Source organism: Chiloscyllium punctatum, chromosome 24 (assembly GCF_047496795.1).
Source record: "Chiloscyllium punctatum isolate Juve2018m chromosome 24, sChiPun1.3, whole genome shotgun sequence".
NCBI classification, from domain to species: domain Eukaryota; kingdom Metazoa; phylum Chordata; class Chondrichthyes; order Orectolobiformes; family Hemiscylliidae; genus Chiloscyllium; species Chiloscyllium punctatum.
The window spans coordinates 86,525,176-86,543,451 of record NC_092762.1 but is presented as its reverse complement, the minus strand read 5'-3'; the positions used below and the strand labels follow the sequence as shown (position 1 = coordinate 86,543,451).

The window sequence follows — 18,276 nt, the reverse complement described above, 5'->3', positions numbered from 1 at the left end:
AGAAAGGAGGTGGAAGTCTGGACTATCGCTTGTAGCTGAAATGACATGCACTATTTAATTGACTGGTGAACAATGTAAACACCTCATGTTATACAACCATTTGTATTTATACAGCACTTTTTTAAGGTGCTGAAGTCCTGAGGTGCTTCACAGTGCCATTACCAGACAGAATTTAGCACAAGTGTCTAGATTAGAGTGGCGCTGGAAAAGCACATCAGGCTAGGCAGCATCTGAGGAGCAGGAAAATCGACGTTTCAGACATAAGCCCTTCAATTCCTGCGCCACTGTAATCCAGACTTTTGCCTAGAATTTAACCCAAACCATGTTAGGAGGTATTCGTTCAAAGTTTGGTCAAAGAGGTAGGTTTTAAGGAGCATTTTAAAGGAGAGGGAGAGAGAAGGGTAATAGAGTGCAGAGGTTTTTGAAGCCACTTTGAGAACTTAGGATCCAGGCAACTGAAGGCAAGGATGCGAATGATGGAACAATTTATTGCCTCTTGCTAAGTGCCATTGATGAGCTGCCTTTATGAACCAGTTTAGTCCATGTTGCATGGCAATACCCACAGTGCTATTAGGTGGGGAGTTTTGAGATTTTAATCCAGTGATAGTGGAGGAATGGTGATATTTATATTCCTTGTGTATATTTAAGGCTGAGTTAGATAGATTCCTGAAGAAGGGCTCGTGCCCGAAACGTCGATTCTCCTGCTCCTTGGATGCTGCCTGACCTGCTGCGCTTTTCCAGTAACACATTTTCAGCTAGATAGATTCTTGATCAGCAGGGGAATCAAGGATCATTGGGATACTGCAAGAAAATGGACATGAGGAACGTGGGAGCAGCCACAATCCGATTGAATAGCGCAGCAGACGAGAGGGGCAGAATGGCATACATCTGTTCCTTTTTTCTATTCATTCACATGATGATGGAATCGCTGGTTATTCCAAATTTCTGAGGTGAATGTGAGGACTGCAGACTGAAGATTAGAGTTGAGAGTGTGGTGCTGGAAAAGCATAGCAGGTCAGGCAGCATCCGAGGAGCAGGAAAATCAACATTTCGGGCAAAAGCCCTTCTGAGGGGAGGAGAACTTCTTCTTCCAAGGATGCTGACCTTGAAGAAGTTCTCTTCCCCTCAGAAGGGCTTTTGCCCAAAAAGTCGATTTTCCTGCTCCTCGGATGCTGCCTGAGCTGCTGTGCTTTTCCAGCACCACACTCTCGATTCCATAATTCTTGCCCATCCCTAATTGCCCAGAAGGCAGTTAGGAGTCAACTACGTTGCTGTGGGTCTGAAGTCACATGTAGACCAGACCAGCTAAGGATGGCAGCTTCCATCCCTAAACAACAAGAGTGAACCAGATGGCCTTACTGCTGACATTTTTCACATTTTCAAGTACATCTGCAACTGTTTTTGACAGGAGAAACACAGGCATTAGGCAATGCTGGAAAATCCCATGTATTTGTAATAGACCAGGGCAGCACAATGGGGGGTGGTTAGCATTGACCTGGGTTCAATTCCACCCTGGGGTGACTGTCTGTGTGGAGTTTGCACATTCTCTCCATGTCTGCATGGGTTTTCTCTGGGTGTCGGGGTTTCCTCCCACAGTCCAAAGATTATGTGGAAGAGCCGGTGATGGACTGGGGGGCAGTCCAAAGATGAGTGACCTGGCCATACTAATTGGAAGGATACAGGGATTAGAGGTGGGATGTTATTCAGTGAGGTCAGTGTGGGCTCCATGGGCCGAATGGCGTGCTTCCACAATGTATGGATTCTATGATTGATTACAAACAGAATTGATCAATCTCCCTGTTCCCTATTAACAATTGCACAGCTTGAGAAACAATAAATCCACTTTCATCTTCAATTAAAGTGTAAATAATGGAGCAGTATCTTATTTTCTAACATTTATTCATATTTTATGCAGGAATTAATAATGTGCATTAAAAGGAAATTGGTTTTGCAGGGATTAATAATTAAATAGACTTGGTAAGAGGCAGAAGGCCAAAGTGTCGTTTGGGAAATGTAGTTTAATCCCCATTGGCTGCAATTGGGCGAAAGGGCGGGGGAACTACACAAACCCCCAGAAGGCCCTGCGGCCAGGGCCGGCGCCCCGTTGCACATTGGGATTGTAGTCCATTACGAGCCACGGAGGAAGGATGTAGACACGATTGGAACTCCAACTCCCAGAAGACATGTCGTGTCTGACTCCACCCCTTCCCTCGCCCAGAGTTTCCGGTTTGTGGACGGTCGCGAAGATGGCGGCGGCCGCTGAAGATGGGAGGGAGGCTCCTGCTGGCTCTGAACCCGAACCTGAGTCCGAGGCTTCAGGCCCAATGGAGCATCGACCCAGCACTCGCTCCAACCCCGAAGGCGCGGAGGACAGGCAGGATCCGCCCGGGCAAGGGGCGCAGGCCGGCGGCGGCAGTAGGGAAGGGGATGGAGAAGCCGGGACTGAGAGCCCAGGGACTGGGGGTAGGACCAGGAGCAGCCGCAGGAGGCCTCAGGAGCAGGAGGCCCAGGGTCACAGCCTGCCCCCATTCCAACCCCAACCCCAAAATCAAACCCAACCCCAAATCCAACCACAACCTCAACCTCAGCCCCAAACCCAAACCCAAAATCAATCCCAATATCAAGGTCAAGGCCAACCCCAAAACCAAACTCAGTCCCTGCCCCAATCCCAATCTCAAACCCAATTCCTGTCCAAGACCCAGACCTTGCCCCAGTCTCAAAGCCAGCCCCAGTTTCAAAACCAGACGGCGACCACAGGGCAGCCTTCATTCCTGCCCCAATCCCAAAGTCAACCCCAATTTCAATCTCAACTCCAGCTACCAACACAATTCCAGAGCCAGGCCCTGTCTGAGACTCAGATCAAGACTCCAAAAGTTAACTGCCCAGAGAAAGTGGTGAGTTCTGTTGGGGTTGTATTTCAGGGGCTCTTTGATTCACTAAAAGTAGCAGACATTGTAAATGGATGTAGGTTTGCTCTCTGAGCTGCAAGGTTCAATTTCAGATGTTCCATCACCATACTAGGTAACATCTTCAGTGAGCCTCTGGACGAAGCACTGCTGATGTTTCCTGCTTTCTATTTATATGTTTGGCTTGCTTTCGGTTAGTGTCATTTTCTGTGGTGTGACACCTATGACCAGAACCTCAACCTGAGTTACAAATCTTCTCAAAACTCGCTAAGACATTGTAAATGTTAAAAATGATCCTATGTCCTATGAAATGCGATTTATTGCTGATCAAAGGAACTTCAGCCACCAGAGATGTGTATTATAAGATTTTAAAGTGTTGACTTATTTATCTGAAGTAGTTGAGAGATGAGATCACAATCACTTGAATGATTTCGATGGATTGTGGAATTTAGGCATTTTTTAGAAAAGAATTGAAAATAGATTATTCTGTCTGAAAATTCATGTGTTCTAGTTGTGTGCAGCAAGAGTAATCTGAAGGTACACACTACTTTACAGGAGAGATGAAAGAAATAGATCACCTGGGAAAAAGGCAAGAATAACTGGCAATCAGTATAACACAGACATTAATTGGTAGCTATGTACTGGATCCTGTTGAGTTACACCTTTTTTCCTGACTCCGTTCGAGATGTGGAATCACTAGCAGCACCCAAACCATGAATTACAACATAGTCTAAAATTCTTCTGTTTCTCTAATGGGTATTCTGTTTGGAGAGAGCAAGTTGAGCAGTGTAGCAGCTGCAAGATAGAAGCCATAAACCATTCAGGTCTTTATGTCTGCTCCAATCAATAAGATCATAACTGATCTGGGGCGGCATGATGGTTCAGTGGTTAGCACTGCTGCCTCACAGCACCAGGGTCCCAGGTTCGATTCCAGCCTTGGGTGACTGCCTGTGTGGAGTTTGCACATTCTCCCTGTGTCTGTGTGGATTTCCTCCGGGTGCTCCGGTTTCCTCCCACAGTCCGAAGATGTGCAGGTCAGATGAATTAGCCATGCTAAATTGCCCATAGGTTAGGTGCGTTAGTCAGAAGGAAATGGGTCTGGGTGGGTTACTCTTCGGCTGGTCGGTGTGGACTTGTTGGGCCGAAGGGCCTGTTTCCATGCTGTAGGGATTCTAATCTTCTAATCAATTCCCCCTTCCCATGTTATCCCATACCCCTAATTCTTTTCATTCCCAAATCTGATCAATCTCCGTGTTTAGGATGCTCAACAACAGAGAATCCATAACTGTATTGATTAGGGAATTCCAAAGATTCATAATTTCTCCTCATCTTGGTATTAATTTGTCTGAACTCTTATTCTGTGACCACTAATTCTGGACTCTTCATTCAGAGGGGCACATCTTCCCAGTCTCCAATCTGTGAAGACTTTAAAAATTTTGTCAGTTGGTGGTGGTATAGTGGTGTTACCATTTTACTGGACAATTTAAGAGCAGTTAGGGATGGGCAATAACATTTCATTAAAGAATAAAACAAAACAAAAGTGGCAAAAGCAAAATACTGGGAGTGCTGAAAATTTGGAATAGAAGCAGAAAATGCTAGAATTACCTACCAGGTCAGGCAGCATGTATGGAGAGAAACATAAAATGATATTTCAGGTCAATGAAGGCGTCTGATGCAAATTCAGAGGCTGCAAGGTTGAAAGAGATGTAAAACAGTGATGAAGAGGAATTACTTCTCCCGAAGACAGTGAATCTATGGAATTCCCTTCCCCACAGTTTGGTCAATGCTGGGACACTGAATAATTTGAGGGAGGAAATAGACAGATACTTAGTGACCGGTTGAAGAGGATTATGGTGAGTGGGCAGGAAAGTGGAGTTGAGGCTGAGATGAGATCACCCACAATTGTATTGAATGTTGGAGCAGGCTAGTGGGGCTGAACGGCCTCTTCCTGCTCCTAGTTCTTAAGTTCTGAAATGTTAACTCTGTTTTACACTTCTTAAGAATATTACTAACATTCTTCGAGGTATTCTAAATGTTAAAGAAAATAAATATTACGTGCAGTAAGCAGGAAGGATGTTCACGATGGTGGGGAAGCCCAGAATCAAAGGTCATAGGATAAGGATAAACCTTTTAGGACTAACGTGAAGAAAAATTTCTTCATCCTGAGAGTAGTGAGCCAGCAGAAGTCTCTTACAGAGAACGTGGTTGATGCCAAAACATTGTGTTTTCAAGATGGGGGTAGATATAGCTCTTGTGGCTAAAGGGGTCAAGGGGCCATGATTATATTGAATGGGAGGGCAGGCTTGAGGGGTTAAATGGCCTACTGCTGCTCCTGTTGTCTAGTTTTAGCATCGTCTCTCATCACTTGTTCAGGGATTACTAGATGGGTGATTTGTTTGGGTTACTCTGGTTGATCTGTGTGTCATTTATTTGCTTATTGCATGAAAAGGAAGAGACACACCTCAAGCTCTCTTCCATTCTCTTTACAGATCATCTGTTTGGACCTTTCTGAAGAGATGTCACTGCAGAAGCTGGATTCGATGAATGGGTTAGTCTGATTGCTGTGAATATTTGAAACCAACCAGTGGACAAGCTAGAAAACATGGAATTGAGGGATGACCTCTTAGAGTTCTTTAACAGTATAGTAGTGTTTGATGGGTAAATTGTGTCAAGCAAAATTGCAGCTCATAAAACTAAAACAACTGGAAATACAACTTCTTTCCTAGAGAGCAGTGAGAGTGTAGAAGAACCACAGAGAGCAGTCAAGGCGAATTGTATTAATATCCGAAGGGGAAATTGAGAAAGGAAGAGAAAGATATTTTAGATTTGTACAGTAGGAAGTTCATGTGGAGTATAACTGCCTTGTACTGAGGATCTTTTATAAGTCGCACTGTGAAATGTGATTTTGAGAATCAATGTTCATTATTTGATTGGTTTGTCCCATGTGAACTGGGAATGAAAGATTGTCATCAGATTGCATTGGATATGCGACACAAAGTCAGGCCATTCTGCCCAACCAGTTTGTGCTGGTGTTTATGCTCCATTTGAGCCTTCTGCCATCTTTCATCATCTAAGTCCTCCCCCCCCCCCCCCCCCCCCCCCCCCCCGGCTGGGGTGGTAAGTGGTGCTTGTTGGAGACCAATCATCTTGGATCCAGTGCATTGCTGCGTGAGTGGTTGAGATGCTTGAAGATTGCTGTAGATTCACCAATTTTCAGCTGCATTGTCAATGACCTTCTCTTGCCTCTATCAAAAGATCAGACATGGTGATGTTGCATCCAGCACCACCCTGAATCTCTCTGATATTGAAACAATTTACCACACACAGCAAGACCCTGACTACACTCAGGTTCCGGCTGATAAGTGAGAGACAGAAGCTGATTCAGTAGTAATTTACAACGCTGCATTGGATGGGTACTCAGAAGGGAAAAATGGGCAGAAAAAGAAGCACATGGGTAGCTCTTAAAAGATGGACAGATTGGCCTCCTGTTGAAACATTCTACAACACTGGTTAGGTTTGTTGTGCCCTTGGCATAGTGAGGTTATTCGTCTGTTGAGGTGTTATTGGGCTGACTGTGATTTAAGATTGGGAGCATTGGATTAAATTGGATTTGATTTGGTTTAATTTATTTTTTTGTCTATTCAGTTCAAAAACAAATGCATTAAACATCGCCCAGAAAATGATCGAAATGTTTGTCCGGACAAAGCACAAGATTGACAAACGTCATGAGTTTGCTCTCGTGGTGGTTAATGACGAGGTGACCTGGGTAAGAACAATGTACCCCTGTAAATTAGGGGAGGGATCAGAGAGAGCTTGCACAATTGTACAAATCCCGAATGTAGTCACTGTGGTATGGTCAACATTTAAATTCACCTTATTGTTCAGAGCGCGATTCTCGGTCTGTCTCCCCCTGTTTGTGTATTGCTAAGATCAGGCCATTGGAAGGCTCAAGAATGAAACTAAATGCACAGAAATGGCTCAGGATTGTGTTACAATGCAGTATCTATGTCGTATACATTATAAACATTCAGTATTTTCCTCCTTACTCATTCCCCTCTCTCATTTTGTAGTTGTCGGGATTCACTTCGGACCCTCGGGAAGTTTGTAGCTGCCTGTACGATCTGGATACAAATGTCTGTGAGTCCTTCAGTATCCTTTTGTCACAGATCCCAAAAATCCCGAGATGGAGTAAAATACAGCACGCTGTTTAATTCAAACTCTATCCAATTATATATCCATTTAATGTGTAGACTGGAGAGCACACTGCTTCAGAATCCCCCATTATCAGGAACTCACTAAAGCGCAAACAGATAGCAAAGTATTTTCATGATATAAAAATCCCCATTAACATAGATATAGTTTCTGGCCTTCTGAACCTGGCTTCAGTCTGAAGAGAACATTTGCAATTTCGAGTCACTCGGATTCATTACTTTTGGTTACAGGTCTGTCACTATAACACTGGGGTACAGTACTGGTGGGGACAGGTCTGTCACTATAACACTGGGGTACAGTACTGGTGGGGACAGGTCGGTCCCTGTATAACATTGGGGTAATAGTACTGCTGGGGACAGGTCTGTCAATGTATAACACTGGGGTACAGCACTGGTGGGGACAGGTCTGTCACTGTATAACACTGGGATACAGTACTAGTGGGGACAAGTCTGTCAATGTATAACACTAGGATACAGTACTGGTGGGGACAGGTTTGTCAATGTATAACACTGGGGTACAGTGCTGGTGGGGACAGGTCTGTCACTGTATAACACTGGGGTTAAGTGCTGGTGGGGACAGGTCTGTCACTGTATAACACTGGGGTTAAGTGCTGATGGGGACAGGTCTGTCACTGTATAAGACTGGGGTACAGTACTGGTGGGGACAGGTCTGTCACTGTATAAGACTGGGGTACAGTACTGGTGGGGACAGGTCTGTCACTGTATAACACTGGGGTACAGTACAGGTGGGGACCGGTCTGTCACTGTATAGCACTGGGATACAGTACTAGTGGGGACAGGTCTGTCAATGTATAACACTAGGGTACAGTACTGGTGGGGCCAGGTCTGTTACTGTATAACACTGGGGTACAGTACTGGTGGGGACAGGTCTGTTACTGTATAACACTGGGGTACAGTGATGGTGGGGACAGGTCTGTCACTGTATAACACTGGGGTACAGTGCTGGTGCGGATAGGTCTAACATTGTAAAATGTGGATGATGAATCTTTTGGGCTGAATGGTCTGTTTCTGTTTTGATGATATATAATTTTTTGTTGTTTTCCTTAAAGTCTATTTTCAGATCTGGATGGACTATTTAACCTCATGTGAGTGTTTGTGATTACTGTGTGGAGTTTAGCTCAGTATGGAATGGTCAGTCAGTTTTGACTCCAGTGGCTCAGTGGAGGTTCCTGTATTGGTTTAGGTTTCTGCTGATCTTTTAGTTTTGTTCTGGTCTCATTATTTAAAAAGATAAACATTAGCTGACCTTGGAGCTTACTGATCAGTGTGGAATTGAGTCTGGTTCAGGCTGACTTCAGATTAGGATGCTGCAATTTGGTGGCTGGAGAAGGGGTCTTCCCTCAGCGATCATATGAGAGACAGGCTTGCATTTCTGTATCACCGTTCAGAATTTCAAATGAGTGTTGTAATGGAAGAGAAATAGCTGCAAGTTGTGGAGAACAATTGCTTAGGAACAGCGGTATAATAATGATGGAGTGATGATGGTTTTGTGGTCATGTTATTGAGCAGGTAATCTAGAAAGGGTCCTAAGGATATGCATTCAAATCCCACTGTCAGCTGGTGAAATTTGAATTCATTTAACAAATCTAGTTTAATAAGTGTAAAGGTGACCATGAAACTATCAGTGATTATTGTAACAACCTGTTTGATTCACTAATGTCCTTTAAGGGAGGCAATGTCCTTAACTGGTCTGGCCTACATAAACAGGTAGCTGAGCAAACCAATAAGTTTGAAGGCATTTAGGGATGGGGAACAAATGCTAATAAAGGGTTACAGGACCAGAAATGTTAACTCTGTTTTCTCTCCACAGATACTGCCAGACCTGCTGAGGTTCTCCAACAATTTGTTTTTGTTTCTGATTTTCAGCATGCGCAGGTTTTTGGTTTTATCTTTTACATCCATCTTTTTATTATTCACTTGTGAGATGTGGGCGTTGCTGACTGGGCCAGCATTTGTTTCCCATCTCTCAATGGCCTTGTAAAAGTAGGGTGAGTTGCCTTCTTGAACTGCTACTGTCCATTTGATGTAGGTACAACCACAATGACATTAGGGAAGCAGTGTTAGACAGGACATTTGTTTAATAATCATCTGAAAGGCAACGCCTTTGACAGTGCAGCACTCCCCTGCTATTATCCTGGGTATTAGACAAGATTTTATCCTCTGGATGTGAGACAATAACTTCTACCTTTGGAAACTGGAGAGTGCTACCCATTGAGCAATGGCTGAATATGATGTATGAGGAAAGTAGTAGAAGCAGGTTACCAGTCTTAACAAAACCCAATAGAGAGTGTCTAGTACAGCAGATACTGGAGAATGATGTTTCAGCAATGATTGCCTGCCTTTGCTAGAGCCACATTTAGATTGAGAAGTCTACGTGCTATTTGACATTGTTGTGTGGGAGTTGGAGAGGGAATCACAGCCAAACAGCTTAATTTCCCAATGTTCACCCAACTTGAGGAATAGGCCAAATTGAGACCATTGGTGGAGCTTTGACACTGTTGTTCTGAGATCTACACTCACTCTCACACAGGACATTATCTACTTTGAGTTTATTATTTTGATCAAATCTTTTTTTAAAAATCTAATCCTGTAGACAGCAGAAGATTGAGTTGCCAGTAACGGAAAATATTCAGACTATCCCACCACCGTACATAATACGGATGATCCTGGTCTACGTTCGAACACCCTGCCACCTACAGTCTATTTCCATCGAGCGAGTCAATGTGAGTAACAAAACAGTATTCTGTTCCTGCTTGAACCTTGTTTTGTTCATCTCTCTGTTCACACCCCAGTCACAGCCAAAATTTAGCTGAATGATGTTGGGACAGGGGCACCCGCTTTCTGCAGCTTCACTCATGACCAATCTTCCTGAAAGAGTTCAAAAGGGAAACGTTAGTTATCTGGACAATGATCCTATGTATTTGTACAATCCTGCTGTATGCATAGGTATGGTTGTCACCTTTCCCTTGGTTTGTGCATTTCATATGTACCTCATTAGCTGTGAAGTACTTTGGGATTTCCTTGGTTAGCCACTTAGGACTTCACACAGAGGGCTGTGAATCAGGAATTCTCTGCTCCAGTTTGCAGAAGGCACTGGATGCTCCATCCTTAATTGGATCCAAGACTGAGATCACTTGGGTCTTAGAAATAGGGTGGGAAGGTCAGTTAGAGGAACCCAGGGACCTTGGAATAAATACAGAAATCATTAAAAAAGTCTAAGCATTTTATTCTGAGAGGAATAGAATTGAAATGTAGGAATTGTGCTAAACTGAAATTCAGCCTTGTTTAGCCCACACTTGGATACAGCATGCAGTACTGATATGCAAAGTGATACAGACGCACTAGAGAACGTGTAGAGAAGATTTACAAGGATGATAGCAGAAATGTGTGAGGTTATGTATTAGGAAAGAATTAATATGCTGGACGTCTCATCTCTTGAACTGAAAAGAACTTTGAAAGGTGACCTAATTGAGGTTTATAGAATGATAGAAGGATTTGATGGATTGGAAATAAGGGAAGTGTTATCTTTTACAAAAAGAACAGAACTCAAGGCTGTCCATATACAGAGGAACCTTGATTATCCGCAGGACACAGGTGGGGAGTATTTTGTTTGGTTAATCGAATTCCAGATAATCAAATGCTGGATAACATAGTTTAGCTGAGAACCGGCACATGTGATCTTGCTGGATAATCTAGGTTCCTCTGCAGGTAGTCCCTAAGAAATCTAATAGTGAATTCAGAAGAAAGTTCTTTATCTAAAGAGTGATGAGAATGTGGAACTTACTACCACGGGGTATGAGGGAGCAGGGAATAAAGTTACACAGTCATGCAGCATGGAACCAGACTCTTCATCCCAACTAGTCCATGCCAGCCAAGTTTCCCAAAATAAACTAGTACCATTTGACCATTATCTCTCTAAACCTTTCCCATTCATGTACCTGTCCAAATAGCTTTTAAATGCTGTAACTGTATGTGCATCCACCACTTCCTCTGGCAGTTGATTCCACATACAAACCATCCTCTACATGAAAATGTTGCCTGTCTGGTTCCCTTTAATTTTTTCTCCTCTCACCTTTTAAACTATGCTCTCTAGTTTTGAACTCCTCAACCCATGCAAAAAAACCTTTGCTTTCACCCTATCCATGCTGTTAATGATATTATGAATCTCTATAAGGTCACCCGTCAACCTCCAGCGAAAAAGATCCAAACTATCTTTATAACTCAAACGTCCCATTCCTGGCGACACCCTGATAAATCATTTTTGAACCTTCTCCAATTTAATAATTCCCTTCCTGTAACAGATTGACTAGAATTGTATCCAGTATTTCAAAAGAGGCGTCACCAACATCCTCCACGACCTCAACATAACATCCCAACTCCTATACTCAAAGTCTGAGCAATGAAGACAAGCGTGCAAAACACCTTCTAAACCACCCTATGCACAATGATGCAAATTTCAGAGAATTATGTACCTGAACCCCTGGTCTCTCTGTTCTACAACAATACTCAGGGCCCTATCGTTAATTGTATAAGTCTTGCCCTTGGTTGTTTTACCAAAATGCAATACCTTGCAGTTACCTAAATTCAACTCCATCTGCCACTCCTCTGCTCATTGATCCAATTGATCAAGATTTCTTTGTAATCTTGGATAACCTCCTGTCTACTTTCCCATCAATTTATGATGATGGATTGAGATGAGGAAAGATGGAAGGCGGTCTGAGAGAAGCATAAACACCAGCATGGACTGGTGGGGCCAAATGGCCTGTTTCTGTGCCATGATGTAAAACAATGTTACCCTATATTGTTCACCAACCTTTCAAAAACTTCCCAAGAGACTGAATCTACAGTTGATTAGAATAAGATCCAATTTAGCCCCTTGACTTTGCATTATCATTCAGTTAGATTATAGCTAATTTGTAGCTCAACCTCATTTCTTTTCCTTGGTTTCATAAGTCTCAACATTTGTCTCCAACAACATTCTTGTAACTTTTTGTTCCTTTCTTGTTATATTCTTATTCCTTCTCCCCAAGTGTCAGTATTGAAACACTTGCCTTTGCTGTTATTTATTTGTCAATGTGTTCTATGTTCTATGATTCACATCTTGCTGTGCAGGGGACAGTTCCAAAGTTTGTGGATAACACATCCTGGGGGAATTGGAAACTCTGAGGACAGCAGTGTAGAACTTCAAAAGTTAAAAATCAAACAATACCAGGTTATAATCCAACAGGTTTATTTGGAAGCAGTAGCTTTTGGAGCACTGCTCCTTTGTCAGGTAGCTGTCTAGCTTTATCACAGCTACCTGATGAAGGAGCAGCACCCCGAAAGCTAGTGCTTCCAAATAGACCTGTTGGGTGAGAACCTAGTATTGTGTGATTTTTAACTTTGTCCCTACCAATCCAACACTGGCTCCTCCAATTCAGAACTTCAAACGGACATTGGTAGCTTGATGGAGTGGGCAGATAGATGTCAGTGCAGTTCAATGGGGAAAAATGTGAGGTCCAAGGAATATGGAGAGACACTACAGGGGAATCCCTGGTTTACGAATGTCTGACTTAAAAATGTTTGCACTTACAAAGGCCAACCTATATACTGCTTTAAATTTGAAAAACCCAACGCGTGAACATTTCCTGTACTTACGAACAGCATCTTTCCATTGTTCTGCATTGTGTTGACATGCGAACAAATTGATTTGTAAATGGGCTCCAGAATGTTTTTAAAAGATTCTGCAGAAGCAAAGAGTTTTGGGTAAATATGTAGTTAACTTAAAGGGCCCAGAGTGGTAGAGAGAGTTCTTAGCAAAACATAGTATCCTAGGCTTCATAAATAGGGGCAAAGTCAGAAATCTCATCACACCAGGTATATTTGAAATCACAGGCTTTCGGAGCACTGCTCCTTCATCAGGTAATTAGGGATATGGTAGACACAACCAGGAAGTTATGATGAATTTATATCAGACACTGGTTAGACCTCAGCTGGAGTTTTGTGTACAGTTCTGGGCATACATTGTGTGAAGGATGTGAATGCATTGAAAATGTGCAGAAGTAGTTTTAGAGAATGGTTGCAGGGATGAACAACTTCATGAGGTAGGATTCAAGAAGTGGGACTTGTTCTCCTCGTAAAGAGAATGTTAAGAGGGGATTTGATTGAAGTTTTCAAAATCATCAGGTGCCTCTAAGGAGTAAATAGAGAGAAACTGTTCCACCCAAAAACAGATTGAGTTCACAGAGCAGAGTTTTAAAGTGATTTGCAAAAGAAGCCAATGTGAGGTGAGAGAACCCTTTTTCAGATTTTAGAGTGTATTATTAAGGATGAGATTGCAGAATACTTGGAAGTACACGGAAATATAGGATGGGGTCAGCAGGGCTTTGTCAAGGGGAGGCCATGCCTGATAAATCTGTTAGAATTCTTTGAGGTAACGAGCAAGTTAGATAAAGGAGAGCCAGTGGACATGATCTGTTTAGATTTCCAGAAGACCATTGACAAGGTGTCAGAGAGAAGATTGCTGAATAAGATACCAGTCCATGCTGTTAGGGGCATGGATAAGGGATTAGCTGACATTAGCAGAATGATGTGGAGATGCCAGTGTTGGACTGGGGTGGACAAAGTCAGAAGTTACTTCACCTGGTGAAGGAGCAGTGCTCTGAAAGCTGATGATTTCAAATAAACCTGTTGGATAATAACCTGGTGTCATGTGACTTATGACTTTGGCAGGAGTCAGAGAGTGTGGATAGAGGGCTCTTTTTCAAGATAGCAGCAGTGACTAGTGAAGTTCTGCAGGAGTCAGTATTGGGACCACAACTATTCACATTATACATTAACGAAGGAACTGCGAGCATTGTTGTTAAGTTTGCAGATGACACAAAGATAGGTGGGAGGGACAACTAGTGTTGAGAAAATGGGGAGGCTGCAAAAGGATTTTGGATAGGCTTGGAGAGTGGGAAAAGAAGTGGCAGATGGAACACAATGTAGAAAAGTGAGAATGTGTGCACTTTGGTAGGAAGAATAGCAGCATAGTCTATTTTCTAAATTGTGAAAGGCTTTGGAAAGTCTAAGAGTCCTAGTTCAGAATTATGTTAAGGTTAACCTGAAGGTTCAGTCAGCAATTAGGAAGGGAAATGCAATGTTAGTATTCATTTGGAGAGATTGTAGCTTACAAGAGCAGGGATGTGCTGCTGAAGCTGAATCTGCCTCTGGTCAGATGGCACTTGGAATATTGTGAGCAGTTTTGGACCATGTGTATAAGGAAGGGTGTGCTGGATGTGGAAGGAATCCAGAGGCAGTTCACAGGAATGATCCCAGGCCTGAAGGGCTTCTAATATGTCGAACAGTTGAGGACCCAAGTCTATACTTGATGGAATTTAGAAAGATGAGGGGATCTGATTGAAACTACAGAATACTGAGGGGCTTGGATAGAGTGGATGTGAAGAAGATGTTTCCATGAGTAGGAGAGACTCGGACCCCGAGGACACAGCATCAGTGATGGGGTGACCTTTTAGAACTGAGATGTGGAGGAATTGAGTGTGATGAAGCTGTAGAAACCATTGCCAAAGAAGGCTGGAGAGACCAAGTCACTCTCTTTAAGACAGAGATAGATAGTTTCCTGATTAGTAGCGGGAGGAAGTTGGAGAAACATATTAGCCATGATCAAAGATGGAGCAATCATGATTGGCTGAATGGCCTAATTCTTCCCCTGTATCTTATGGTCTCACGTTCTAAGTAAAGGCATGGAATGCACTGCCTGGAAATGTGGTAGAGGCCGGTTCAATTGAAGCATTCAAGAGGGGCAATAGATAGTTATTTAAATAGAAGCAGTGTGCAGTGTTGTGGGGGAAAAGCAGGAGGTTGGCATTGCGTTAAAATGCTCAGAGAGCCAATCTAGATACAGTGGGTGGAATTGGCTGCCTTTACTGTCACAAATCTGTAATAGTTGCAGTCCCTTTAGTGAAATATTCTGAGATGTTTCACTGGGTCAGTGAACGGCGAATTTAGTTTCTGCTGTAAAGAAAAATATTTATATTAGGAGTCAGACTGTTAGTCAGTGTGACTCTCACACTTTACTCAATGTTTAATAAAATCTTTGCATTTTCTTCATTTCTTTCCTCAGAAAATTCTGCAATCTCCTTACTTTTTCTTTGACACAATTTACATTCACAACGGCACTGAGGAAATGGACGAAGACTCCAGCTGTAAGGTAGGGTGTGTTTTGTTATTTTGTGTACGCTATCTCATGCTTTTTTTTATCTTTTCTGCTCCTGTGCTCACTCGGTTTCTGTTGTTTTTAACCAATTTGGTACACGTGTTCTCCTAAGGGATGAATATTCTCCTAAGGGATGAGCATCTTCAGAGTGTCAGTAGGTCCCACATTCCTTCACCACCAAAGAAGTACTTTTCAAATGTAGTCACAATTGGAGATGAACGCAGTAGCCAAGTTCTAGCCAGTAAAATTTCTCAAACTGTAAATGGATAAATGATCTGTTAATCTCTTGTTTGTTTTTTTTTCAGCTAAGGAATAAACATTGGTCATAAATTTTGAGCAAGCTCTTTTGCTGTTATGCTAGTAGTACCATGGGATCTCTTCCATCCATCTGCGAGAGCAGGCGGAGTCTTGGTTTTCTGTCTTTCCCCCACCTGACAGTGCAATATGGTACTGCCCTGGGAAGGATCAGTCCATGTCATTGGAGTAGGGTGTGAATGCATGACCATAAAACTTTGACCTGCTTATTATCCTAATTCTTAGAATTATCCTAATGCTAAGAAAATATATAGTGAAGTAGAAAATATAATTGCCATCAATACAATTTCCTGTTATCGCAGTTAATTTTTTTGGAGATTCCAGAATGCACGTTTAATTTTTAAATTTTTTTTGTTGTACAGGAAGTTTGTGTGTTTTTCAATAACCTGGACACAAAGGGGACCAGCTACAAGTATGATGTGTCACTCGCTGGACAGGCTGTGGAACTGCACAACTGTATGGCCAAGTTACTCGCACACCCGCTGCAGAGGCCAGTCCAAATGCATGCGGTTTATAGCCTGCTTGAAGATGAGGAAGGAGTAGAAGTAGAAGCAACTGTTTGACAGGGGAACATGATAAGGGAAGTGAACTAAGATTCTTTCTCTATCTGTACATTAGGAAAGTTTCTGTGTGGGTCAGGGTGATTACACTGTCTTGGTTACAGTTGACGTGCAAGTGTTTACTCCAGAGAAACTCAGATCCTTAATAAATCTGAGTGTTCCTTCAGTTGAATCGTCAATAATGCACGTTCAACTTTATCATGAAGCTGTTTCGTCCCTTCTGTTCCAAGTGGATTATTCTGATTTTATGGGTTGAATTCAGCCTATAATAACTAATGACACTTTCCCGTGAAACTGGAGATCAGCACGGTTGAAACAGTGCTGCTGCTGAGTATCGTTGGTAAATTGGCATCAAAACATAATGGGACAGATTTTCACAAATGAGTGCACTCCAACACTGGTAATCTGGATTATTCCCCGACGAATGCAGCCACCTCACCCCAGCTCTGTCTAGGGTTACAGTGATGGACCTCTATCTATAATGCTGTTGAAGAAGAGCAGTAGAGTGCAGACCAGTCTCTAGTCCAATGTTTATCCCTTAATCAGCATCAATAAAAATACAGATATTCTGCCTCCTGTCATATAGCTGACGGGTTGTTGTGCTCAAAGTGGCTGCCACATTTTCTGCACATGAAAACAGTGACTGTGCTTGAATGGCTGTAAACGAGTTTTATATAGGTGCCTGATCCTGTAATTCCAGTGAATTCTGGCTTTGGCCAGATATGTCATTTAGTGCCGCATTGATTACTTGTGCATTGAAGGGCTTTCTTTGCTGTCACATTAAGAGGTTGAGCCGTGGCATGAAGAGGATCCTCACTTCCCTGTAGACTACAGATTATGATGGAACGCTTTGCCTTCAGGATCTTCTCCAGAGATTTGAGCTCATAACCTCACTGTGTCAGGTTAGGACATGGTATTCAACCAGAATCTTGTCTGCTGATTCCAGTTGATGTTCAAGATTTAATGGGACTATTGAATAAAGACCACGAGGGCCGGTAACATCTGGCTCACTCTTAATGCATGCAAACTGGCCGATGTGCCATTCCAATGTGTTTGTGACAGTACTGTGTGTCATGGCTGCTGTGTTGACAAACTCATTAGACGTGAAGGGTTTCAAATGGTTTAAACCATACAATTGTGTTGAAGGAAAACATTCATTGCTAATTTCTGTTTGCTCTTAACAAGGAAATAAAGTTACTGAAAGTGTTTTCTGTATCTTCAATGTTATACAAATGTTTTAAAAAAAATAGACCATCCAGCTCCATCTCATATGAGTGTCCTCCTTACCCTCTTCTTCTATTCCTTTGTCTTGTGTGTTTATTTCACTTCGAGTACTTTAACTTGCCTTGCTGATTGCTGGTGTATAACACCACAAACAATCTGAATGGTTGGTCTGACACTCTGATCCTCCTGCTGGGCTCTGCCAGCGATGGTGGTGGAGCGAGAACTGAAGGATTTTTTTTTATTTATGGGTAAGATAGGTATTGATGGAGAGGTCAGCGTTTCTTGTCCATCCCTAATTATCCTTGAACTGAATGGCTTACTCTGGCCATTCCAGAGGGAAGTTAACCGTGAACCACATTGCTGAGAATCTGGAGTTACAAAAAGGTGGAATGAAGTAATAATGGCAGATTTCCTTCTCTAAAGTACAATAATTGATTATTATTTCACGATCATCATTCCTAAATTTCATATTCCAGACTTAATTAATTAATGTAACACTAGCTGCCATGATGGTATTTGAATCCATGACCTCGATTAGTCTGGGCCTCTGAATAATTAGACAGTGCCATTACTTCTTTGTCACTGTCTCCCCATTGGAGGTGATATAACGTTGGCTTAAGTTGCAGTGATGAAATGTGACAAGGCTATGGTGCTGCTTATAGAGTGAATGGTTGATTGGGAGTGTTGTACTTTCATTAGAGAAGTGTATCTTGTGCTGATTAAGGAGAGACAGTGAGCCATTCAGGAGATTGGCGCTGGCGAGATTTTTCATATTGGATCCAGGAAGAGAGATCACCAGATAATACCAGAGAAGAAAGGCTATTCATTAGGATCCTAAAATT

General features: G+C 42.6%; 1 protein-coding gene across 1 annotated transcript; it reads left to right on the top strand.

Annotated features, from left to right (window-relative positions):
* Positions 1–2,210: 2,210 nt before the first annotated feature.
* Positions 2,211–17,416, top strand: babam1 (BRISC and BRCA1 A complex member 1). Its single transcript, XM_072594407.1, has 8 exons — positions 2,211–2,894; positions 5,396–5,454; positions 6,552–6,672; positions 6,977–7,055; positions 8,199–8,223; positions 9,732–9,861; positions 15,243–15,329; positions 16,013–17,416. The coding sequence occupies exons 1-8, from the start codon at positions 2,247–2,249 to the stop codon at positions 16,211–16,213; spliced, it is 1,350 nt and encodes a 449-aa protein (XP_072450508.1). The 5' UTR covers positions 2,211–2,246; the 3' UTR covers positions 16,214–17,416.
* Positions 17,417–18,276: the final 860 nt, after the last annotated feature.